Source organism: Nelusetta ayraudi, unplaced genomic scaffold (assembly GCF_046127955.1).
Source record: "Nelusetta ayraudi isolate G7.1 ecotype Tasmania unplaced genomic scaffold, CSIRO-AGI_Nayr_v1 ptg000011l, whole genome shotgun sequence".
In the NCBI taxonomy this organism is placed as follows: domain Eukaryota; kingdom Metazoa; phylum Chordata; class Actinopteri; order Tetraodontiformes; family Monacanthidae; genus Nelusetta; species Nelusetta ayraudi.
In genome coordinates this window covers 15,617,775-15,643,285 of record NW_027466061.1, presented here as the reverse complement: position 1 = coordinate 15,643,285, position 25,511 = coordinate 15,617,775, and the positions used below count along the sequence as shown (strand labels likewise).

Genomic DNA, 25,511 nt, shown 5'->3' with positions numbered 1-25,511 from the left:
CTTCCTGTCAGCGGTGAGCGGAAATAAATGGTGTTGCCCGGCTGATGAACTGCAAACAATCAAGCTCTACACTCTGCACAGATGCAATTGAAATGTATCACAGACCTATTCAGCAATCCAACAATCTTTAGTGACTGCATTGAGAAGGTTGCTCATAACATTTTGGGGGGAAACGTGCTTAAACAAAGCTACATAAAGGAGAAGGAGTGTGCTCTGCAAGGGTTCGGTTATTTTCAACTAATTTGAGTGTTTCATTAAGGGGCCAAATGTGTAACAAGCAAAAAGCTGAAAGATATTTTTTGCTTAGATGAATGTTTAATTCAGCCATGTGATTGTTTTAGCAATGCAGTTAAAGCTGTTCAGTCAGTTAATACATTTCCCCAAAATAGTCAATAATTCTTTATCATAAAATTAGAAATAGGAAACTTCGGCCACATCTGTTGTCCAGCTCATGGGTCTAGTCTGGTGTTTGTGGATTTTTATCCGAGATAAAATCACAGCTAAAGATGCGGACCAAGCAGGACATCAGACGACAGAGAAAGGAGCAGGCTTACCTCGCATTAGGAAAGTCTAGATCTGACAGACGGGGCCTTTGACTACGTCCCCCAAATTAAAACACATGACATTCATCTTGTGGATAAAACCTACAAGTGCTTCCGTCTTCTTATGGAAACACGAAGCCATTTCACTTTTCCTGATATATGACTTTGTTTAACTTTAGCCGGACTGACCTATGGCTGGAATAGAATGAAGAGAGCAAAGGACAAATTTGATGGGCTCATTACCACTCCATGGTACAAAGATAAAATGCAATCAAGATATTTTCAGAATACAGTTGTCCTGAAAGCTCACATACAAACACTTTCAACACAAAAGCCACAACACAAACCCCACAACGCAACACAAAAAACGCAACAGAAGGAAAAGCTAACTTAAGCATTAGTCAAAAGTAGTCCACTCCATTGGACTGCTGTTGACGAGAATAGTCAGAATCCTGCCCAATTGTTTCTATAGTTATAAGACTGTTGCCTAAGCAGCAGGTACATAATCATGAAAATATGAATCGAATCTCACTTGTAACACAAACTTTTTTCTCCAGTTCTGTTGGTTTCCTCTATTTGTTCGTTTTTCATTTCTGTTGTGGCTTTTGTTGTGGAGTTTGTATTCAAGAGCAGAAGCTCTTCAACAAAAAACAACTGGAGAAGGGACAAACCCAAATCAGACAGTTACAGCATTGCAGCAGCACAAACTAGTGGTCATTTTCCCACAAATAAAACCTCAAATAATGTGTAAATAATGTGTTCAAATACAGATCACAGAACAGCCATCATGTTCTCTCAATAAGTAAAAATAAATAAATAAATGAAAATTGCACTGCTATTTACTTCATTGGAAGAGAACATCACCAACAAACACTGTGGAAGGCCACAGAATTATAAGAACCCACGATATTTACTCATCAGAGAAAAAAAATGATTGCACCTCATTTTCAGATGCAAAACAATGAGAGAGAATCCCATCAACACATTTTTTTTTCTGGCTTTGTGTGAATATTCATCAGCACAGTGATGATTTTTTTTCTTGGCTTTGTTTGTTGCAGAGGCAGATCGAATCTAACTTAAATTTGGCAGGTTCAAATAAGTTCAAGTGTATGTCCAAAGCAAAACTTGTATTTCTGCTGACACTTAATTATTATTATTTATTTTTTTTACAAGGCTTTTTTTCTAGAAAAAAAAGAACTTTATAATAACCTTATCTGCCAAAAATAATTGTGATTTTGTCCTTGGCATGTGCATTTTTTCTCTCTCAACAAACAGCTTACTAGAATTCCTACCCACTAACTGAAGTCTAATCTTGGCTGGCATTATTGGAGTAGTGATCTTTTGGTGATTGACGGGTGAGTCAATAGGATAACGGGTGAGTTATCCTATTCTGCAGTCAATGCAGAATAGGATAAGATAAGGACATAAGCTTCATGTCATATCATAAAATATTATTATTATTATTATTATTACATTAATTTTCCTTGTGCCTTTATGTCACACTAATTCTGTGTTTTTGGATGTATTATCACACACCTGCAGAGGCCAGTCAAAGTATTGACAGCAACATCAAACACAAATACAGCTGAGGGCTGAAAGTTTGCATGCCACAGCTGTGTTGAAACCTAATTGACCACAACTTTCTTTGCTCAACAAATGCAACAAAGTGCTGTTGCTCTTCTCGTCTGCCACGTTGACCAAACCGCGTTTGTCCCATTGAGAAAAGTGCCAGGTGGAAAACGCTGTGCGTGCCCGATTCCTAAGAGCTGCGTGTCCTTTTTGTCTTCGCACCACTTGATTTCCCACCTCCTCATTCAGTAGTGGGAAGTGAGTGTTATCTAGCCCGAGAGCAGGATGCGCTCCAACTTCCCTGCTGCTCCTCACAACAAAACGTTAAAGACAAGGGGAAAAAACATGGTATTTTGCTGTTCATTAAGTGGACCTCGCTGCATCTCGTTTGGCTGTGACTCGAGCATTTCAAGACGGCGTGTAATCAAAAAGGTTAAACTTGTGAAAAGGCCCCATATGCATCACGGGTTTCAGATGTTTTAACCACTGCTGGAGGTGATGTTTTAACAAGCGTTTCAATCAGTTGCAGTAAGAGTCATAACTTTACTTCAAATAGGCATCAGAGAGAACAACACATCCACAAACGCTCTTCATGGTGATTTAAATCTTGACAGTTCATCTATTGGACAATGACACGATGAACAAAAATATAAATTTGACTGGGGAGAAAATTGCCAGGACACATTATTGTTGTAAAACATTGGGAATTAGTATTTTACATAGAATAAGCCCTGTTTTTTTTAAAAAACAACAAAAAAAAAACAACAAAACAAAACAAATCCTGACAGAATATTTCTACGTACACAAAAATGCAGAAAATATAATGTCATGTAAACTGTTAGACCGAAAAATGTAAGACCGATAGAGGTCTGCTTTATTTGTTTCAATGAGAGAATCCCTGCCAGGGGAGGGTCGCTGAGCTGCCCCCACTGCGCGCGTTTATCACCTGGGAGAGCAGGTGAGCAGGCGCTCTATAGGCGCATAAACTGCCGCCATCCATCCATCCATCGGGTTTTAATGCCCCAGGGGCGCAGCTGGACGCCGCCGTTCAATTGGCGCGCGCGCCTGCATTTGTCAGTGCGCGAGCTGTCAAAAGGAGAAGAGTACAAAAAAAGACCCCCAGCCAGGTAATACGTCGTCCATCCTCATTTCGGGCAGACGTCATCCCCTGTTTGGAACCCGTATGATCAAGGTGGCGATCATATGATAGTGTGTGCGTGTGTGCGCGCGCTCGTCCCCGTGTGGTCACACACACAAGTGGAAGGTGGGAGGGAGATGAGAGACGGAGGGGGGTGCATGAAGACTGAACACATGTTCTCCGTTTATGCCCCATCCCCTTCTCCTCCTCCTCCTCCTCCTCGAGGCTCCTCTCATGCCCGCACACAATCCCGGCTGCGGCTCATTAAGACGAACACGCGCCGCGGCGCCGCAGATAATGACCCGGTGCGCCTGGATTCCTGCGCTGGCAAGAACCCGCATTGCATCACGGACACCCGGCGCTCCGCCGTCTCCCTCCCACCCCTCCGCCGAAGGCTGCGATAGATTGTCGCGTCCAGTAGAGTTCCTCCGGCACGCGCACTTGTGTGGACGTGGCTCCTGGTCTCTCCCTCCTTCCGGAGCCCGCGTGCGCAGGCAGCTGCTTCACTTCCCCGCGTGCGCAGCCCTGGAGACGCAAAGCCGCTAATTACGCGCTGACAAGTTTGGCGCGGCGCTGCAACGGATTGCGCAGCAAGCAGCAACAGGCCGCCGGTCCTCTGGGATCTGACAGACATTTATCTCCCCCACCGGTGGAAGTGGGATCGCCTGGAGTCACCCGCTGTCTGATCACATCATCGATTAGGTGTTGGCGCTGCAACCTGTAGCTGTTTGTTTGCGCCCATCACCCCCCTCCTCTTCCTCCTCTTCCACCACCACCACCGCCTCCTTTTGAATTTCAGGCGTCCTTCCGCCGCCAAGGCGCAATGGGGAGACACAGCTGACGGTTTTGAATCCGTGGCCCGAGGAGGAGAGAAGATAAGAGAGGAGGAGAGCAGACTCAGGGGAAACCGTAAGTATCCTGAGCGCCGACAAGACAAATCACTGTCTTCTTGCTCTGTGCTGCGTGTCAGACCCACGCCGGGGTCTTCAACTTCTTCTCCTGGCTCAAGGGCAAATGTTAATTGAAGGTCTGAAATGGATTGTGGTGTATCTGGTGCTATTTGTGCATTGCTTTGTGGTCGTGGCAGACTGGTGCAACCAACAGGCATCAGCAGCGTGTGAGGAAATTCATAGTGTGATTTAAAATTCCTCTCAAAGTTGTAGTATCAGGACCAGAGTTGAGTAAATTGAATGAGGAAAATTACTGCATTTATTTAACTTTGTTTTATTGTATTTACTGACAGTTTCCAATTATATATATATAAAAAAAATATATATATAAAAAGTAACTTTCACCATGAGGTGCAAATAATAAAACAGGAGCTTAAGTCTAATCACATTCACGGCTCTCGCTTAAATGTTTCAAAGTGCTTTTACTGGTGACCTTTATCTTCACTGCAACACCAGATGGTGGGAATAGCTTTCCTCTTGTGTTGTGGTGATGCTAAAACTGGCCAGTGTGGAAGGGTATCCGATGGAAGAAGCCAGAAGAGATGGTGAGATGTGGGTCAGTATGCTGCTGCTTGGGGCTGCAGAGCACCCAGTTTCTCAGCTGCTGGGGCTGCACTCAGTCCCCCTGCTGCCCTCTATCTGTGGCTGCCAGCTCCATGTTTTTTTCTTTAAAAAAAAAGAAAGAAAAGGTGGTCATGCGCTTATTTATAGTTACTATGCCTGTTTGAACAATGCATTTGCAAGAGGGTGTTAATGAGTGAAAAACCTGCTGTCCCTGCGTTCTCCTGTTCAGATCGAGCTGTCAAATAAATTGGCTGTGATCAGAGTGTCGTATCTAAATGTCTGCTGTCCCAAGACTGATTCAAAGTGTTCAGTCAAGATTGTAAATGTGTCAGGATTCTTGTGTGCGATGGTTCAGTAATTGGAAGGGGGCAACTGTGAATTAATTTGCCTTGCATGGGCTCACTCTTGAACTTTCCCAGCGTCCTGAAAATTCTGCCCTTTGGCAGCCGTTAGGAATATTTGGCTCCTGACAAAGCGGCGGCCCTTTGAAAACAGATGCCGTCCAGGTTTTGAGTCTTGCTTGGCACAACATCTTTCAGCGCAACGGATTTCACAGGCGGCGGGCAGCACCTGCTGCCGTAACCTTTTCGATTCCAATAGTCGATTTGCACTGCATTAAAATGCATGTACGTGTCAGGAAAAAAAGAAGGGACCTCAGACACACATTTTTCCTGTGTGTGTGCACACACACTCAGGAGTTTTGTGAGCCCCAGCAGTGTTGATGACCTCAGCACTTTTATTGCAAAGTGCTTCCGAGGCCAGTTTAACCCCTGTGAAGCGGTTGTTGCCTGCAAGGTAAATGCTACATTCCAGACTGCCCCAGTGGTGTAGTGGTCCTGGGAGAAGTGGGCATACTCTTTCATGCTCTTTTTTTAAAGCAACATTGAGAAGTGGCTATACCCAATGATGATTGAAAAAGTGGGTGTACTCCGTACCTGTGTACACCCTGCGCTACACCACTGGACCCTTCCCCTCGCAGAAAAAAAAGGCAGGGAACAACTCATTTTGCTTGGCTGGGAAAAGCTCCGTCCAGGCCAGCTGGTTGTGTGCGTGCATCTCTCAGGCCTACACGTGGGCGGGATGGTGAGCCTTTGTTGTCAGCTCACACTCAAGATGCCGCGCTGACGGTCCCGTTTGCTCGTGTGGCGACGACTCGTGGACGCTGCTGCGTGCGTCCATTAGATGTTTGCCAACACGGAAACGCTAAGGGCGCTGATGAAGAGTGAACAGGTGCCAAATTGATAACTCTACGTGCAATTTTGCATTCTGTACGTGAGTTTGAGATATCGCCTGTGTCTGTGTCACCAAACTGCCCGGGGCCTTCAGGGGATCATGTCTGCCAGGATTTTACTTTCTCATGGGGGGGGGGGGGCAAAGGCGGAGAAATATACGGGACAAAGTGCTGAAGTGCGGAAGTGCGTCCCGTATCAGTTCATTACGGGACATGTGTTTTAGTTGCCAAATATGAGACAATCGCATATTTTAGGGGAGTAGACCACAGACGGAAATCAAATGAGGTTTCGTCATTTTCCCTAAAAAACGGGACAAATTGTGTCCCGGGAGAGATTTTATTTTTCCCGGGACAGGAGGTGAAAAAAGAGAACAATTCTGGGAAAAACGGGACGGGTGGCAACCCTAGTGGTATGTGATACTGTAAGATTTATTATCAATCCGGTACCAAGTAAATACAGCGCCAGTAATGTGATACAGATAGATTTTCTACATAGTTAAGGTTGCATCATCAAATTGCCAAATTTGAGTGAATTCTAATGACATATAAGTGTTTTATGTGTTTCCCCCCCCTGTAGATTGTTAATTAGTTAAAAAAAAATTGGTAAAAATGGTATTTTCTATTAGGTAAATAGATTCCACACCATTCATTATCTTTCTCACCTTAGAGCAGAAGTCTTCATTAAGGGCTAAGGGCTTTTTATTCTGCTAGGACTTTGAATCCTCACTAATATTTCATAAAAGGAGGTATCAAAAAATATTCCTATTTTATAGGTGACATTGCAACTGAGGAGCAGAAGTCTCACATGCAGCTAGGTCGTCTCCATTGAAACAGCAGCAGTGTAGAGACAGACAGTAGAGAGGCTGAAACTAGTATTCATTGGTCTCATTACACCGGAATCACTCAATACCAACATGGGTATGGATATTATCAGTCGGTGCGGCCACAAAAATCACTCTGTGGTGCAGCAGTATGGCTGCTGCGCTTGGTCAGTGTGCAAGGTAAACAGAGCTGAAGCTGAGGCAGCTTGTTGGAGGACCTTCATCCTGGCAGTGACGTGGGATCTCTGAGTGTGAGCGCAGAGCGCTGACTGATCCGTCAAGGCTGTTACTCTCACAAGTCAGCTTAGACCAGAGCCTGTGAGATGGACTTTCACATGACTTCCCCTTGTTATAGTAGCTCAGGTGGAACCATCTACCACCCTGCTTTTGTGCTTTTGGCAGTATTGCTACATTTTCTTTTAGGTTTAAGGTGGATTCATTCTGAGCTTCAAATCTTACTTGAGTTGTTGTTGTTCTTTTTAAACCTATATGCCATCTTGATATCAATAATGTTCAATAGTGTATTGCAGGGGGGGGGGGCGGTCCTTTTAGAAATCCACGTAAGAAAAGCTTATGGTAAAATGACGTATAAATTACTTGACTTGGAATAAAGCAGGACTTCATTAGATAAGACGCTGAAGCCCACTCAACCCAATATTACTCATCTTATTAGGTTAAAGGGACATTTAAGAGATGCTAGCAATGCTGCGGTGCTGTGAATAGCACTGGTGCCCTCACAGCAAGAAGGTTGCGGGTTTGAGGACCACTTTCACTGAGGAGTTTGCAGTTTGTCCCTGAGCCTCTGAATAGACTCTGAATAGTCCGTCAGCGTGAATGTGAGCTGTGAGCTGGGGTGGCTGTTTTTCTAGCTCCGTGATGCCCTGGTGACTCAGGTGTGACCCTGCTTTTTCCCTAAGAAAACTGTGACACACTCTCTCGCCACAAAACCATGATTGCAGGAGAAGCCGTGGTGGGAAAAAAAATGGACAGAAATCATAGGCATGTATGTTTTTGCCAGAGGAAAAAAAAAAATGCAGTTTTTTTTTTGTAACTATCCACAAAGTATGATAACGTATTTGCTAACTCGCTAAAGGGGAAGACTTTATGGCTTTCAGGTGGGATTGAAAGTGCCACGCTGCAACTCAAGCCTGCGTCGCATGAGAATTTTATTCACCCGATCCACCAGCTGTGCACGTTTACGCTCGAGAGCGTTGAAACCGACGTGCACGCACACGTCCCGAGCTGCGTGAAGTCCGGTGTGTAACTCCGGAGAGGTGCCGGAGCAGCAGCACAGCGGGCAAGCGGGAGGGAAGGCGGCGTTTTAGCGAGCCGATCACACGACGGGAGCTGCTGCTACCGCTGCCGCTGCTGCAGGTAGTGGTGCGCACACACACACACACACACACACACACACACACACACACACACACACACACACACACACACACACACCACCATCATCATCATCTGGCGCGCACGCGCGCACAGCGCGGCAGTAGTGGTGCTGCTGCTGTGCACCACACCGCTGGAGCGACAAGGAACCTGTTACGCACGCGCTGCCCACGTGATGGCCGACGGGTCACCCGGCACCTCGGCAGACTAGAGCAGCCGGACAGGGAGCCTCGGATCCGGGCCGGAACGACGGTGTCTGGCCGCCGTGGGGGGGATATTGCGGCAATGGTGAAGGACAAGGCCGAGAACCGGACGCTCCAGTATCAGCAAACTTTGGTGAGTTTGAGGGACGAGGCGGTGGGTCGCGTGTCGTGGGTTGCTCGGCTGTTATCTGCACGAGAACGGAAAAGCGGACCGTGGCTTTCCTATCTATTTTATTTTTATTTTTATGAATGAATGAATGAATGAATAAATAATCGTATAACCTAAATCCTATAAAAAGTGCGTGCGCCTTTTTATTGCTCAGCAGCAGCAATAGAATCTCTCTCTCTCTCTCTCTCTCTCTCTCTCTCTCTCTCATTCGTCTTGATCCACAGGTGTTGCATCACTTGCCCGCCTTCATAATTAATTCTGCCTCAATTTAGACCTTGGCCGAGTGTGTCACATTAATTGGCTCTGCTTGGAGGCGGATGTAAGTGTTGGGCAATCTCCAATGTCCAATCACTTTACCTACGGCCTCAATGGATCATTGTTGCTATTAATGTTCCATACATAAAACATTGGAACTCTTTCCCATACTATCTCTCTCTCATGCATTTTGCTCACGTTCCGCACCTGCCTGTCTCCTCCTATATGTAGCATGTTCTCTCCTTTTCTCTCACATCTGTGCCCCTCCCCCCCCCTCCTCTCCCCCCCGCCCCCCCAAGCAGCCCTTATTCTACTTTGAAACAGAAATGGAGTGTTTTGTGAATAATAATTGCCTCATGCACCAGTTTTTTCCCCCTCCCATCTTCTCTCTTGCTTCCGTGTCATTTCCGCTCTGACAGTGATGCCCTGGAGCGCGTCACTCCACACCGGCGGTATCTGTAGTCAGATGCAGGAACAGTCGATTTGCATCCAGCCAGGCATATTTGGTGTCCGGCTGCAGGCTCGCGCTTTATGTCCGTCCTCCTGTATTTGTGCCACTGCCGTGAGGTGCAAGAGGTGTTTGTTCTTCTTCTTCTTTTTCTTTTTTTCTCCCCCTCTCATCCCTTTCCCCCGCCCTCTGCTCTTGTCGGTGTGAAGATCAATGCAGTGCCATGTGTCTCGGTGTAGAGATCAATAGTAATGTGGACTGGCAGTTAGGCGACTCCTAGGGTCCGTATGTACCGTCTGCCCCCACCCTCTCTGACACACACACACACACACACACACACACACACACACACACACACACACACACACACACATGACTGCATCTCCGCCTCCTCTGCCTGTCGTCCTGACCACAGCACTTAGATCAATGGCTTTATCATTTACTCCCTGCGTGCCAGTCCATTATCTAAAAATAGACACGTTTGGGCAGCTCGTGTCTGAGCACTTTTCTTTTTTTTTTTTTCTTCCCGCTGACACAAACGAAAAGCAAAATGGCAGCGTTATCTGTCAGGAAAAAAACAAAACAAAGAACACTGCGCGACACATGCAGCGGCAACATTTTGGTCTGATGTGCTGGCGCTGATAGAGGTTTTCTGCTGCGGGTGCTTGAGTTACATCTGCAGCCTTGCTGCTCTGTAGCACCGACTGTGCAGATGGCGCACAGCCGGCGGAGGAAAAGCTAGATGTGTCTGATATCTCCTGCAAGAGATAAGAGCCACACACACACACAAAAAATGCCATCCCTCTCTGTTTTCTGCAGAAGTAAATACAGCTTTTCCCTGACGTGTTCATTCACGTATTCAGCGCGGTGCCGTTTGAGACTAGACAACAAAAACAACTTTCATTTGCGGCTCGTGCTCGGCCCTCTCATTTTCTAATCAGTGTATGCTGGTGACGCTGAGTTAAAGCGTGGTGGGGTACATTGTATAAATGAGCTAATGGCTGAATAATTGATGTAATTACCCCGCCAGTAGCCACCCCCCCGCCCCCCTCCCCTCTCCACAGAGCCAAGTGTAAAGAAAACATTTATTTGATATGTAAATTACACCCATTCATATGATGTACGCAGCAGCAGCAGCGACACAGATGCTGTGTTTCGAGTCACTGCGCCAAACGTTTCCTAGAAAGCATCAACACTGCCGAGTTGGCCATCCAAAGGGAGCAGTAAAAACAGAGGGAAAACAAGCTATTTTTAACCGTTGAGGTGTTCGCGAGTAAAAGGGAGAGTGTGGGAACGCTCTACCTGAGTTTTTTTTTTTAGTTTTTTTTATTTTACATTTTTTCTCAGATTCCTGCTCAGAGATGCGGGACACGTCTCGCGGGCAGCGTCTGACAGTTTGAAAGCGAGACGGGTGTGACGCTCGGGTCGCGGGAGTCCACAACTGCTGTCAGCCTCCGTGCACGCTGGGACAGCAGGCGGCAGCTGTCTTCCTGCGGCGAGCTGCAGCAGGTGAAGTGAATAAAGACGGGCTGACGGCGCTGAAACATTTTATCCCTCAGGTTTTTCTTTTTCTTTTTTTTTTTTCTTTTTTTAAAAACCCAACGAATGTAGGAGGTCTGGATATGATGTCGTGCTGAGTTTCAGGAGTGTGGGCATAACCATAGGACCGGCGTGTGTAGGCGTGTGCGTTTTGTGTGTGTGTGTGTGTGTGTTTGTGTGCACGCCAGTCCCCCGCATGCGCGTGCCTAAAGGAGCGCGCGGGAAATGTGTGTCGGAGCAGATGTTGGAGGCGACGCCAGCGTGTCCTTCAAGCAGCTGGAGGCTGGAGGATCCGGCTGCCGCAGGGATCAAAGTCGTCTTCCACCTGAAATGGAAACAGCTTTCCCCCTCACCTCCACACACCCCCCCACCCCCCACACACACACACCTCGAGTCCCTGCCACGGGCCTCTGCAGCAGCGCACAAATGATATAAAGGGTGCACGAAGCTGCAGGCGCATCGGAACGTGTGTCCGGTGCGGCGGCGGCTGCGAGATCGAGCGACTGCAGATCTGTTTCTCGCCCTTCATTCTGTCTGTGGCTGCTGAATATCTGAAGCGCCTGTACCGCTACGCCATTCATCAAAACATTTGTACAGAATGTCGCTTTTTTTTTTTTTTTTTTCTCTCAGCAATATACTGCACACTCTCTGAAGCTCCGAAACTCTGCGCCTTTAACCCTTTTTTGCCCGTGGCATTTTGAGCGGCCCGTGTCATTTTCGAGGCAGGATTAAATGTCCATTTCTGCCGGACGTGATTGTCTGCCATTGATCCTCTGAATTACGGGTAATTAAACAGACAACACTGCCTTTTGCTTTTTTCTCTTGTAGTGCCTCCTGCACCAGATTGACAAACAAAACAAAAAAAACACATTTGACATGATGCTGATAGCTGATGGACCAATGTTAGCTAAAGGTTCAAATTAGCATTACCTGTAATTTTCTCTAAAAAAAAAAAGCATGTTTTCACTGGCAGAGTTTTTTCAGTCCTATTGCAAGACTACTCTATCCTTTCAATTTCAGGATAACACAAACTTCTGCTTTACCAGCATTGCTTCTTGATTTTTTTTTGTTTTGTTTGGGGCGACTGTGTCACAGGAAGTAGAGCAGGTTGTCCAATGACAAATTGGTGGTTCAAATCCTGCTCCATCCTAGTCTGTCGTTGTGTCCTTGGGCAAGACACTTAGCCCTTGCTCCCAATGGGGCTGGCAGCGCCTTACACGGCAGCATTCACCCATTGGTGTGTGAATGTGTGAGTGAATAGGTGAATGAGAGGCAGCTTTGGGATACCGTGAAGGTGCTGGAAAGCGCTATATATGTGCAGTCCATTTACCATTTATCATTTTTACATACGGTGTAAACTCATTAATTGTGTGTTTTGGTCTACTGATTGTAGCCCACTGACTTGTGCAGTTGGAAACAAAGATCTCCAAAGCCATAAAATGTTTACCCAACTCAGACTGTCAACAACCACATGAAATTAATAGAGAACATGTATTGAGCATATTTGGCACACATGCTATTGCATGGCGGATAAAGTTAAGCAAAAATGCGTACTTGCAAATATTTGTACATTTTCCTTTTGCACTGTGCAGCATTCGGACACTGGCGGCCCCAGTCACAGCATTCTCTCCACGCTAAAGTGAACTGTTAGCTCGGTTGCCACTCTTCTCTTCTTGCTTTCTGTTGTTTTCTGTAAAGTGTCGCACACCAGTTGGGTGGGTAAATATGGACATGTTGCCTTCAGTTTACTTCCATGGAGTGGAAGGATTTTGAGAATGCTCTGTGTCACTGTGTGTTGCCGTTTGGCCTAGCGGCTGCTTTGTGGGGAAAGCTCAAATATTTAAATAGAATTGAAACTGTCCGTGTATCTGTTTGTCTCAGCATTTTTGTCTCTCTCCTTTGCTGTTGTTCGCCCGTGCACATGGGCGTGCGCAAACACACACCCGAAAGTCATCTGTTTTGGGGGAGGGGAGGGTCTGGTTGCTCCGAGTCAGCAGTCTGTCCATTATTCTCACAGAAGCTGGCATGAAATCCACTTCAGGTTTCACCATCTGAACACCACCTGAGTGGGCCAGTGCAAAGTGGTAGAGAGGGACAAAAAAAACTCCTCACTATGTAAAGTGATAAAATAGCGCATGTTTGCTGCAGTGTGTGGGGTGAGAGCTGGAACAAAGGGGCTGCATTTTGTACTGGATGCACATTAAGGATGGACATAAAGATATTAGAGATTGCAATATAAATGTAAGTGTAAATGCTGTTGTGGGGTTAAGATTATAGATTAGAATTTCTATTTGTCAGTACATTAGCAAACTAAATGCCTGCACTTGAAATTAACCAAAATGCTCCTCAACTTCCCAGCACAAATTATTGCTCCTGTTGTCCAGTCAGCAGCCTCAAACTGCAGTTCATTTAGTTCATTCAGCCAGTTACCATAGGAAACAAATTGCTGCAACTATTTTAAAGCTATTAATAATGCATCAATTGTTGGTATTAATATTTGATCACCTAATATTTGATCTCCTAACCGGCCCCTCTTAACTGTTTGGTTCAACTTTGCCAATTTAAAGCCCTTAATTCACATTTTCTTCCTCTTTTTTTCATCTGAATATGTTATTTTATCATTTAAAACCATATTTATCATCCTGGAGGTGGCAAGTCTAAGGGGTGGAAGATCAGTTTAATAGATGTGATTGTCTTGCATCTGACAGTGCTGTCGGCTCTGACATGCTTTTTTCCATTTCATTGCCATGGATCTTCTTTAACATCAACAAAATCTTGGGCAGACGTGTCGGTCTAATTCCTCAATCTTACTTTCTTGTTTGGATTTACTCAAAAACGGCATTTTAATGCACTCACAGTGGATGTGTGTCAAGTTGTTCACAAAAACAAAGCAGCCCTGCACAAAACCCACTCCAAGTGTGTATCTGAAAGCCTTCAATTTCTCATTTACTGAGTCTTCTCGCGTCTTTCCTTCCTAATTCGATCAGAGAGTGCTCACACCTGTCTGGCTTTTATACACGTGCCTCCGTCTGCCTCTGCGGCATCAAGTCTGTGTGTGTGTGTGTGTGTGTGTGTGTGTGTGTGTGTGTGTGTGTGTGTGTGTGTGTGTGTGTGTGTTTTACTAAATTGGAGACCTTCATTGCAGTAAAAACTGCCTCTGCGTGCACTAGTGGCCCTTATTAGAGGCAAAGAGTGGCCGTAATGCAGCAAAACATTATTTCCGAGGCCCTGATTGGGATTAGAGTTGGGGTATAAATTAAGGTTGGCCTAATAAGGATTGCTACACAGACCTGTGGGTGCGTGTGTGTGTGTATGTGTGTGTTTGACAGAGCTCTGACTCATTGGGAGCTAGTCTAAAAGCATCCTCCGCCACCTATATTAATGCAAATGTAGACAGGAGCGTGAGTCAAATTTGCTACTTCCTCCACTATTTCAATCTGTCCGTCTCCTCCCTGGAGAGTTCAGGCCTCAGATTAGTGCGAGTGCCTCGGCTCCTCTCTTCATCCCCGAGGGCTCATCGGTACACACTCTTCATGCATTTAAGCAACCATATCGTCACAACAGCAAATCAGGATTTAAGGGTCCAAAACATCCATCTTTCTTCCTCCACAATGACGGCTCCTTGGCGCGCACGCACACACGGGGAGATTAAAATTGCCTAATGAATATGTATTGTTGAGAGTTTTATACATCCAGGCCTTCATCATTAGAGTGTCAAATATTTGTCCTTGCCTTCGCCTCACAATGAATAAATTATCCCGCCATGCTTGGGGAATTGCTGAATAATGGAGAACTTTTTATCTCATCTGTTGTGCGAGGTGTCCACATGGTTTAGACTCAGAAAGGCAGCGTGATGAGTGATACAGTAGTGGTGGGCAGTGACACACAGAGAGGAGTTGGTTGGTTCTCATGTTGTCAGGTACTTTTCATAGTAAGTGCCTTTTGCTGCATTTGCTTGGGTTTTTAAAAAACGTGTTGTCAACATTTAACTATGTACTGTATGGTGTCAGAGAATGTCAAACACGTCATGAACCAAGGCATCACGAGGACATAAAGACACCTACAAATGTTGTACAAAAAAGATGGTGGCAAAACAAAAGGCAGTTTGAAGGGTTGAAAAAGCAAGCAGTTAAATGTGTTGGGCTCGACCATGAGAGCTAGTTCTGGCAGTCCACTCCAGTTGGGCTGATACACGTGACATGCTCCACTCTCAGCAGCCACTTATCAAATGCACCCTCTGAATTTGGCGGTCTAACCACCCAATTCCTCAACTTGGCACCCGTTGTTTCAGCCCCACCTCCACCCCGACATCTAGCTGCAGCTGTGGGCTTATGTGTGTTTTCCTAATCACTCCTCATAATCTCTGTCAAACTATCAGTTGTTTAGTTGTGTCTTTTTTCTTCACTCCCTATAAAGTCAAAGCTAACCTGCTGAAGTGAGTGATGAGGTTGGAGCAAAATTAAACATTTTCACCGTTGCATCGTTCACCTATTGTTGAGTATTGAGTTTATCACAAGGCTCTAAGATGGAACCGCCAAGAGGCAAATCTTAGTGGCTTGTGCCCATTTAAAGGATGTTTATCTTTCCCGCTTTCTCTCGATGTACCTAATAGCTTTTTTTAGTAAGTTGGTTATATGTAAAAATCAGTCTGGCTTATGCATCATATGATCTGTTTCACAGGGTAATACTTAATGACTGATAGAATAGAATAGAATGCCATAATTACAGCAACATGTAGTGTAATATAGAGGATGTTTATTATTTCACTGAAATGATATAAATGCGGCGACACGGTGGCGCAGTGGTTAGCGCTGCCGCCTCACAGCAAGAAGGTCATGGGTTCGATTCCGGGGCCCGGGCCTGGGACCTTTCTGTGTGGAGTTTGCATGTTCTCCCTGCGTCTGCATGGGTTCTCTCCAGGTTCTCTGGCTTCCTCCCACACTCCAAAAACATGCATGTGAGGTCAATTGAACACTTTAAATTGTCCGTAGGTGTGCATGTGAGTGTGAATGGTTGTTTGTTTCTATGTGGCCCTGCGATGAACTGGCGACTTGTCCAGGGTGTCACTCTGCCTTCGCCCTAAGACAGCTGGGATAGGCTCCAGCACACCCCCGTGACCCTGAATAGGAATAAGCGGGTATAGAAGATGAATGATATAAATGCAAAAACATTTTTCATTTCCCAAAAATTTAACTATTTTTGTATATCCGTACGTATTAATCACTTTCACTAAATAAATATGTTTTACAAAGCTTCATCTCTGCACCAAGTGGCATAAACATTTCAAATGTGCAGAATACAAGTTGAAAAAAATGTTGAGTGACGCTTGATGGGCAACTGACTTAGTTGTTTCACCATTGCTGCATGTTGGATCCAGTTAGATAAGTCTGATGAATGGAATCTACCTTGCTAAATTTTTTATGTAAACAATTTATTTGGCTCAAACACATTTTGTTCCCTCAAAATGTTGCACCAAAGTGGAACACTACCTTCTGCACCACCTTGCGCTTTCTATTAAAAGACAGTCAATAACAACAAGTGGGAGGCAGGAGTGAACTTGTGTAGAGGTTCGTGATGTGGGAGATCAAACCGACCAATGTTGGTTCAGAAGTCGGTCATGTGGGCCTCTAACTGGTTAGCGCAAGTGGCTCATTTAACCCGTGAGGTCCAACCTGCTGCTCTCCCAGGGGGCCGTGCTCCAGATGGCCAGAGACTGCTTTGGTGCAGGCCAAAGACGGCAACACTAACAGGCCCTGTTTATACTCACAGTGGGTGTCTGGTGCCGCATTTGTGTGTGTCTATATGCTGTATGTATGTGTGTGGGTGCATGAGAAACAGCTTGCTTGCACAGGCGATCGGTTAGAAAGTTAAAGTTTGTAAAAAATGTAAAAAAAATACATGAATTGTAAGGTTACAATAATAAAATAGTACCAAAATGTCAACCAGATAATCACAACAGCATCACAAAACGAGTTTAAATTAACCTTGAAATGTTGCTATAAGAAAATATGCCCAGTGAAAACATCAATTTACCCTCATTTGATATTTTGAGAAATTTAAAGACTTTAGATATTCCTTACGACTGAAATCAAATCAAAAATTGCAGTTGCAGACTATATGAATGGAAAGCTATTTCACTGCTATTATTGGTAGTAGCCTACTTGGTGCAAAGTATAAGAGAACTGAATTTTTCAGGAGTTTTCTGAAAAAGTATTGCTATGCTTACAATGAGTGATCTTTTTTTTCAAATTTGCTGGCCATCTTCAGTCAAAGGAGTTGTTTGATAGGGTGCACGTACAATGTGTAGAAGCAGAGGAAGCAATGAACTGTCATCCACTGTGTGTGTGTGTGTGTGTGTGTGTGTGTGTGTGTGTGTGTGTGTGTTTGCTTGTTTATGAATGAGTATTGGACAGAGAAAGTGAGCTCTGCGTATAGGGGCATTCATTAACAGCTGCAGCATAAGGTAATTTAATGTGTGTGTGTGTGTGTGTGTGTGTGTGTGTGTGTGTGCGTGCGGTGGGGGGTGGCATTTAATCTGTGTCGCTGCACATTGGTAGTCTATATGTGGGAATCAATGTCTTCAATTCCCATTGAGCTCTGTTAAGGTGCCCATGTTCTTCCATGAGCAGTAATGAGTGAGAGAGACAGTGAGGTTGGTGCAGTGAAAATAAACCTGATGAAATTTAGTCCTCCACCTGCTTCTTGGAATTACTGCAAGGGCAGCAATCATTGCTCAATGATATGCGGCCATTTCGAAATTGGGTTTTATCAACCCGACTAGTGTCACCAAGTTCTGTTAAAACGTGACACGTATTGGATGTGTAATTTTGGGAAATTGCAGCTATAACAGTAACTGTGCAGACTGCAAGAGAAATTTGTTCAAATCAGTTCAACAGTGACTGATAATCTTTTCTGGAGCTGTCAAATGTTGAGTGTAAAGCAATGTCGCCGCCTCAGACTTCAAACTCTAAGCAGCTTGGCCACTGTCCAATGTGAAAGCCATAACACTCATCTCACTAAATGTGTATAACCTGGCAGTTTCTGCTTCTTATTAAGGGGGGATAACGTCACCCTCTCTAAAGGAACAGTCCACCCCAAATTAAATTTCGACCAATTTATCTCCTCACCGCTATGTGGATGGGGGCCCGGTGACATTGTCTAACCCTAATGGTAAATTCTGGTGGCATGGCATAAGAGCTCACGACCACAGCTACACTGGAGGCAGCAGTGGATATTTTGGCGAAAAACAAAGAACGATCACAATCATTTGAAAATGTGGACATAGTGATGAGTTGTAATTGGGTCTACATCCTGTATGAGTAATCCTTTTTTGCACAAGAGCCATTACTCCTTAATGGCTCTTGCGCTTCATGTATACCATAAATTGATTCATTGAGTCTCAGTAAAAAAACAAACAAACACACCCTATGGCTGGGTGGCCGGCTTGATGGAAGCGGCGCTTCCAGGAAATCAATCTTTTTTTTTCTGGGTAAAATCTCTACACCTCATGGTGTGTGTGAAAGCAATAAATGTATGGCGCCTGGCAACATTACAGTCATACTTAAATGTCCCTGTTTCACCCTGAGGGGTGGGGGAGGGGAGTGGTGGGAGAAGGGGACCTGCTGCTGCACAACACTTGGATACTTGAGAATTATTTGCACGCCTCCAGAGTTTGACAAATTATGCCAAGCACTGCGGTGTGAAGGCTGCGTCGCCTCTGCATTTAAGTCCCCAAATCTGCAACGTTAATTCAGTTTATTGTTTTTGAGTCTGGGATTAATCCACCTCCTGGATTCCTTCACTCCACTGATGCGTGTGCACCCTGTTTGTCAGCTAGCACCTATGTGTCACTTAGATTCAGATTCACAACTTATCGCCAAGGCTGCTGTCCAAATATGAAGAACTGCCTGCTATTTCCATTTGGCTAAATGGCTCCCAGCAGGTCTGTGGTTTGAGAGCGGAGGCAGACGAGCGCCTCAGCACCTCGGACATCCTTTCCACCGGTCAGTCAGGCCGAAGCCATGAGGCGGCTCTGCTTTCCCTCCCTACCCCCTGTTCATGCAAGCAGAGCTTCAGTCTGGTGGAGTCGTGATTCTCATCTCAATGAGGGCGGGGGCGGGGCTGGTGGAGAAGGGGAGTCAACACACAGAGCAGTGGAGGAGAGCTGCTGTTGCAAGTTGTAGCACACACACAAAGACTGTTATCTCAAAAGAAGAGCTGAGATGCTCATCTCATTTCATTATCAGATATGGCATGTCAAAGAATTTTAAATTGTGTTCTATTCTATAAAAAAATTTAAAAAAATCTGAAAATCTGTGTTTTTTAGTACAGAGCTAGTTGCATTACTGTGGAACCAAAGGAAAGGTATCCCAGAACCTATGAATTAATGTGGAGTAGCAGTGAATGACCATCCTGGAGGTAATCATGATGCTGTGTACAGAATATGTTCACTTTCCCCTTTTTTAAAATTGCATTTAGTGAGAATCCATCACAATATCCTGTCCTGATGGTTCCAGTGGGCGTCTTGTCAACTTCCTGCAGAGGCATCAGGACCACGCTGACACCCGTCACTCTGTAACATTAAAGCTTTGATGACGCGGTCGCCCAACAGCAGTTCATCTCTGTATCCTGAAGTGACAGCTGTCTTTTGTCCCTTGCAGATTGTGGGACATAAATGTTGGATGCACAAATAAGTAAATAAATCAGGGAGCTGCCCCCTGAATTTCTTTTCTAAAATATTCAGGCTGTTTTCTCTGTTAATGAGGATTTTGTAATTGTAGCGTATAAAAGGGAACTTAAAAAAAAAAAGGCAGTTACGCTCCCTCGATGTGTATTAATTTAACACATCCAAACAGCAACGTTTTGAAACGTTACTACTTGGGTCTGGTACATAAATGCACATAGAGGGAGCATAAGTGTGCCATTTATTTTTTCTTTATCTACTTGTGATTCATTTTGAATCCAGCACCTGTTTTATGGAGTTGCGCAACTTCTCTGCTTTAAAAGAAACTTATTTTCACCAAGCTTTTTATATACCATTTATCCAAGTGCTTGCACTCTTTTCAGTGCAAAGGAGGGACATTTCTAGCCACTGCCTAGAGACAGAAAAAAAAGTGACTTCTGACAAGATTCACACAAAAGCCGAGAGTAAGCTTTTATTTTAAAACAAGGCCAGCAGTGGATGGTCATCTGTTTGAGTCAGCGCTGGGAGCAGAGGGAGTCCTCTCTTTTGTTAGAACCACTTGTCCACTGGAGACCACAGCGTTACTGGAAGAAAATCCTCTCACTGCAGCTCTCCCTGCATGGAAAACGGTCACATTAGCATCAATCTTTGACATTGAATGTTTCCGTTAAACACCATTTCAGTCGGTTTACTAACTCTGCCGGTGGCATCGTTGTTGGCAAGAGTCTGTGCTGCTGGGGAAGCACACGGATGTCGCACAATGGATAAAAATCTGGAATAGAAAGTTTGCAAGTTAAATATTGTGCACACGGTTATACAGAAAAGAGTTGGCATTTAGGAGTACTATAAACAATCCTACCAGGTCCAGCTGAACATTGTAGGTTTCTTGATCCACAAAAGAGAACATTTTGAAGATGAAACGTTTGTGATGCGAGGGGAAGTGAAGTCCAGAGGAGGCGTCCACAGGCACCACTGTGGTGGTGTAGTGGTCCTCATGGTAGGGACACCTGGAGCCGAGAGTTTGGGGTCAAGACAGAATAGCAACAGAACCTAACAGACAAACAGCTGGGTGTAGTGCGTGTTTGTACCCATCAACCAGAAGGTCCCACTGTGGTTGGCTCTGAGGGTTGGGAGAGGACGTAGCCCAGCAGTTCCCCAGCATCAGGACTATGTTGGGATCGGACCTCTCCACGATGTTTACCTGGACATAGATTGGGTCCCTCAGAACTTTCCTGATTGGATAGTCTGCCTCGGTGTAGAATGAAGTGTACGCTGCCTCTTCTGTAACCAAGAGATGATGCCGTCAGGGACCAGGGAAGCATTACCTTCTAAATTAGGCATTTTTCTAAGACCTCACCTTCATGGCAGCTCTTCTTGTTACACTCTCCCTTGCCCAGTTTCAGCTCCACTCTCAGGGGTCCGGACGCAATGACAGACACTGGTGGTGGGAGGTCGTTCACGTCCATGATGAGAGCCTCCACAGCCGTGCCAGAATAGCGACACTGGAACAACAACCTGTGAGCACAAGGTTGGAGGAAGGGAGGGGAATAAAAATCTGCAAGTTCTACAGCAGATCACCGGGTCAGCGGCAGGAGCGCTTACTCAAAATGACTGTCCCTGGTAATTGAGCCTTTGGGTCCAAGCCCGACTTCGTAGGATGAGGTCATGTGGTTCTCGTAGACAATGTAACCCTCCTCCTGCAGGGCAGAGAGTTGCGTGCATGAGCAGCCGTTGAAGACAAAATAAATTCTTTGTGCACCTGCATCACTGAGACACACAAACCTCCTTGACCGCCGTGCCACACGCAGTCACGGGAAACTGAAAGATGGCAAAAGAAGCGGTGTAGTCCACGGGGGAACAGGAAGGAGCGTCGGATTTCAGCAGGCTGACTGAGTCCACGTCCAACATGGGTTCAGTAGCATCCCGAGCCACCACCACCACAAACTGGCCATCCCTGGTGCACTGCACAGTCACTGAGTAGAGAAAGCATACAGAGTTCTGTGTTAGAGTCACTGAGTTTGACAATTTTTTAAATTTAATTTAAAAAGCACTTTGTACACCCACCATCAATGATTGTGCGAGAAGTGCTCGGGGACACACTCACCTGCTTTGCCGTAGTAACACTGGTGCCTGTCAAAGCAGCAGTTTAGTTCTCCGCATTGCTCAGCAGTGACTCTTTGAGGCCCACAAGAGATCTTCTGGTCCTCCTGCACCTGGCACTTGTCTGAGGACTCTGTGGGTGGGGGGACCGTTGGCGGCTGGTGGTGGTGGTGCTGCTGCTGCTTCTGAGGAGGCCGATTTGGGAACAGAGCTTGGTGTTTGTGCGAAGGCACCCACTGGTGGTGGGAAGCAACAAAGCAATTCAGAACCACCACAACACCCAATAGACACTTGAAGCTTGCCATTGTGGCGACTACACGCTGGGAGGCAAGAGCACAGCAGCTACACCCTCTGCCGCTCCATTTGTAGGTGACTGGCTGGGTGTGGAGCTCCCGGCACTCCGCCTGCACGTCGTTAGGAGTCAATTGTGTGGCAGCCTTGCGGTGCTAATCAGCTGAGAGCAGCCAGGTGGAGATTATCGTCAGCTCGTCTGCCTGAGGAGGCGTCATTACCCGGCAGAGTAGAGTCAAAGATGACAGGGCTTTTCTCTAAACGTGTGTGTGTGTGTGTGTGTGTGTGTGTGTGTGTGTGTGTGTGTGTGTGTGTGTGTGTGTGTGTGTGTGTGTGTGTGTGTGTGTGTGTGTGTGTGTGTGCCCGAAGCTGCAGGCAATGTTAGTATAAATAGTGTAAAACCCTGCTGAATCATGCTACCATGTCCATGTATCTGCCTTCCATTTTTTCTTGTGTGTCTTTTTGCACCACCTGTATAAAAGTCGGCCCTTTCTCTGTGTTTTTTCCCCTCTCTCTCTGAACACACAGATGTATGGGCGGTACACACAGGACCTAGGTGTGTATGCCAAGGAGGAAGCGGCCCGCCTCCGGGACGGAGGAGTTCGGGACGGCGGCGGACTGCGGAGGAACGCCAGCGTGCGCAGCCGCGGTGTTGACGCGCAGGAGTATGAGAAGGACCCCTGCGCAAAGTGCCAGTGTGAGTGAAGTGCTGCGCTGTGCTGCTCTGGCACCTCGGTGAAGGTCAGGCTGAAAGGGCCTGTGAACAATGTGGAATGGACTGTTGTGTGACTGACCAGAACTGTGACCTCTGAACCAACCAGGTAGCTCTCAGTGTCATAGACAGTGCCCTCCGCTGGTCTCCACTTGTTCACGGCACACACCTCTGTGTGCACGAGTGTTTTTTTGTTTTTTTTGTGGAAGCTCAACTGATCCAGTCTGTCAGGTCGTTTTATGTCAGTTCTTGGGAGATGGCTGCAGATAAGGGAGGAGCACCAGAGAAGCAGAGTGACACATTCAACAAAAATAGATTGTGTCTGTGTGACTACGTGCGTGTGAGTTGTTTCACGAGCGACACCACACATTCAAATCTCTTGATTAAATCAATAATATTCTGTTTGTTCCTGCACTGTAAATGCTTTGTTTTGCAAGTCAACAGGACAACAGCAGGCTAATTAAAGGGTCAGTTGACCGGCATTGGCTGTTTTCTGCTGCTGAAATTGATCCTGAGAAAACAGATTCAAGGTTGTGGCAGTCTGAGCCACTATGAAAATGAATGAAAAGAATGCTGAAATTTAACATAAATGATCCTGGCTGGATTTTGCATTGGTGCTGCTTTGGTTAGCGCTGACATTGAAATACATCCATGTATGATTATTTTTTTTACATTTTAAATGTATTTGTTTTTTTTTAAGAATATAGTATTGCTGACTATATTTGTTAAATGTCTAAAAGTTATTGCCTCTTGAATGTGTGACTTGTCTGCTTTTTTGCTGCTTAGAGGACAAACTGAAAGCCTGGGAATTGTGAGATTTATTGCCTTCTCTATTTTTAGCAAAGGTATTAAATCGATCCCATTGACAGCACAAGAACTGGCACATTACAAACAGGATTCACTCATCACTAATTCAGCATAAAAAAAGTGGTGTGAACAAAGCAGGTGCGATTTACATCTCACAGAGGGAACTGCGCACGCTGATCTAAATCTCCTCCATCTTCCCCTAAATTGTGATGAATGGAGATGTTGCTCTGGCAACATAATTCACTCACATTGTCACTCACAATCAAGCGAACAATAACTGTAACTATGGGTTGTGACCTCTTTAGTTGGCCCCTTGATATTTAAAACCAAAACAAAATCTTTTGAAGATTTCCTCAACACACTGGAGATAATCTCAGTAAGCGTGAGAACAGAGGGAGGAGAGCAGCCAGGATATTGTTTGTGGCCGGACCGGTGAGTCAGTGTGGCTGTATTCCAGCATGTGTCTCTGCGCTGCGGCCCCTTCAGATTGCTGATCTGATTAAAGCTGGATGGATTGTTCCATAGGTGAGGCGAGAGCCGCAATAGATCAAGCCAGCCGCACTGACTGGCCGCTCGGCTGCGATGGGAGACATTTAAAACAATCCCGCTCAGATTAGGAGCCAGGCAGGTGCAGAGATTTGTCTGCATGCTCGTTATTTTTAGTCTTGTCTTTAGGTGGCCGGTCGGGCCGGACCGCTTCTGCTGCTGCCAAGGGGCCTCAGCTGCTGCTTTGGAGGGAGGTGGGAGTATTATTGGTCTTTTTTTCCACCCTCCCTCATGTCTCTGTGTGGGTACATCATCTCTGTGGGTGATGGGCTTCGAGTGTTGGAGCGCCTCGTTTCAGATCAGTAACCGTGGCCGCGGCTTCTTTTCAAACAGCGCCGCCCACTGTCAAAGGCTCCGCTGCCGGTCGTGCCTCCGAGCTATAAACACACTATCGGCCGCACTCGCTGGCTGTGTTTATTTTGACTCTGGTTTCCTCCGCTGTGCGTGTCTTTCAGCTGACGTTGCTGCTATGCAGCACCCCAACGTTCCCTTCCACACTAGTTTTCTATCTGCTGTGCGTGTGTGCGCGTACGTGAAGAACTGTATTTATGTACATGTCCATTTATTTCTTTATCAGATCCACATCAGCTTCTACAGCTGTAGTCACTAATCTCCTTGGGGTGCACAGACAATATTAAACATACATACACGTGGTGCTAAAGCTGTTCACAGGCAAACCAAATACATCTAGCTGTCTATCGCTTCACAATTGTAGTTCGCCGGCAGGTGATGCGTTGCAGGACCTGTTGGAGGTGGGAACAGTGTGTTGCGTTGGCTGCAGATTGTTTGTTTTTTTTTTACAACGGGATCATCTGTGGACGGCACTGAGCCTGCGGATGTGAGCGTGAGCCAAGATTCACACACACACGGAAGTACATGGCTGTGCAGGAGCTTGTGTGTGTGTGTGCGTGTGTGTGTGCGTGTGTGTGTGCGTGCGTGCGTGCGTGCGTGCATGCGTGCGTGCACGTGCACGTGTACAAGCATGTGTGTGTGCAGAGAAGAAAAAGCTATGCGCATTTATTGCTGCAGTTTTTCACATGTTCAAAGACCAAATAACGGAAATCAGAAATTCACACATCCAGGTGTACAAACAATCTAGTTTAGCATCTTCATTCTTTAAAAAACTGTTGTTTTTTTGTGTATGTGTGTGTGTGTGTGTGTTTGTGTTTGTTTGCGTGCTTGCATGCATGTGCACTGCACCATAACTTTGCCACAAAAGTGTTTGAATGTGTTTAATTGGCACCCACATATATTTCTGTAGATCTTGTTCTTCTGTCTCCTGGGTGATGGCTCGTGTCCCCCCGTGACCCGAATCCTGCACCACACGAACTGCTGCAATTCTTTGCATTATTTATGACGTCTATACAGTAGCAAGGTCAAACAAGCATAGTTTGCGGCGAGCCAACGGCTCGATTGTGCATAATAATTTACGCTCAGCAGAGGCAGCGATGCCACATCGTCAATGGGGGGCGGGGGGAGGGGGGGGGGTTAAGTTAAGCAGGAGGAAAACAATCCCCCATGCAAAGCAGCATGGATAGCAGCATTTATTGG

The 25,511-nt window shown here is 45.8% G+C and overlaps 2 protein-coding genes across 6 annotated transcripts in view; one reads left to right on the top strand and one right to left on the bottom strand.

Moving 5' to 3' along the window:
• The first annotated feature begins 3,544 nt into the window (after window positions 1–3,544).
• LOC142885181 (chloride channel protein 2-like) overlaps window positions 3,545–25,511 on the top strand; it is a 39,467-nt gene continuing 17,500 nt past the window's right edge. For 4 of the 5 annotated variants that reach the window (XM_076021385.1, XM_076021384.1, XM_076021387.1 and 1 more), the window contains exons 1-2: window positions 8,274–8,543; window positions 22,424–22,592. In XM_076021385.1, coding sequence (XP_075877500.1) covers window positions 8,493–8,543; window positions 22,424–22,592 — 220 coding nt within the window. In that variant the 5' untranslated portion in view covers window positions 8,274–8,492. Of the gene's footprint in view, window positions 4,159–8,273; window positions 8,544–22,423; window positions 22,593–25,511 lie in introns of those variants that run through there. The other variant, XM_076021386.1, reaches the window with a different exon arrangement.
• LOC142885182 (zona pellucida sperm-binding protein 4-like) lies at window positions 19,963–21,930 on the bottom strand. The gene is made up of 8 exons (XM_076021388.1): window positions 21,609–21,930; window positions 21,287–21,477; window positions 21,107–21,201; window positions 20,862–21,019; window positions 20,593–20,785; window positions 20,364–20,511; window positions 20,201–20,276; window positions 19,963–20,119 (listed from the first exon to the last, which is right to left on the bottom strand). The coding sequence occupies exons 1-8, from the start codon at window positions 21,907–21,909 to the stop codon at window positions 20,007–20,009; spliced, it is 1,275 nt and encodes a 424-aa protein (XP_075877503.1). The 5' UTR covers window positions 21,910–21,930; the 3' UTR covers window positions 19,963–20,006.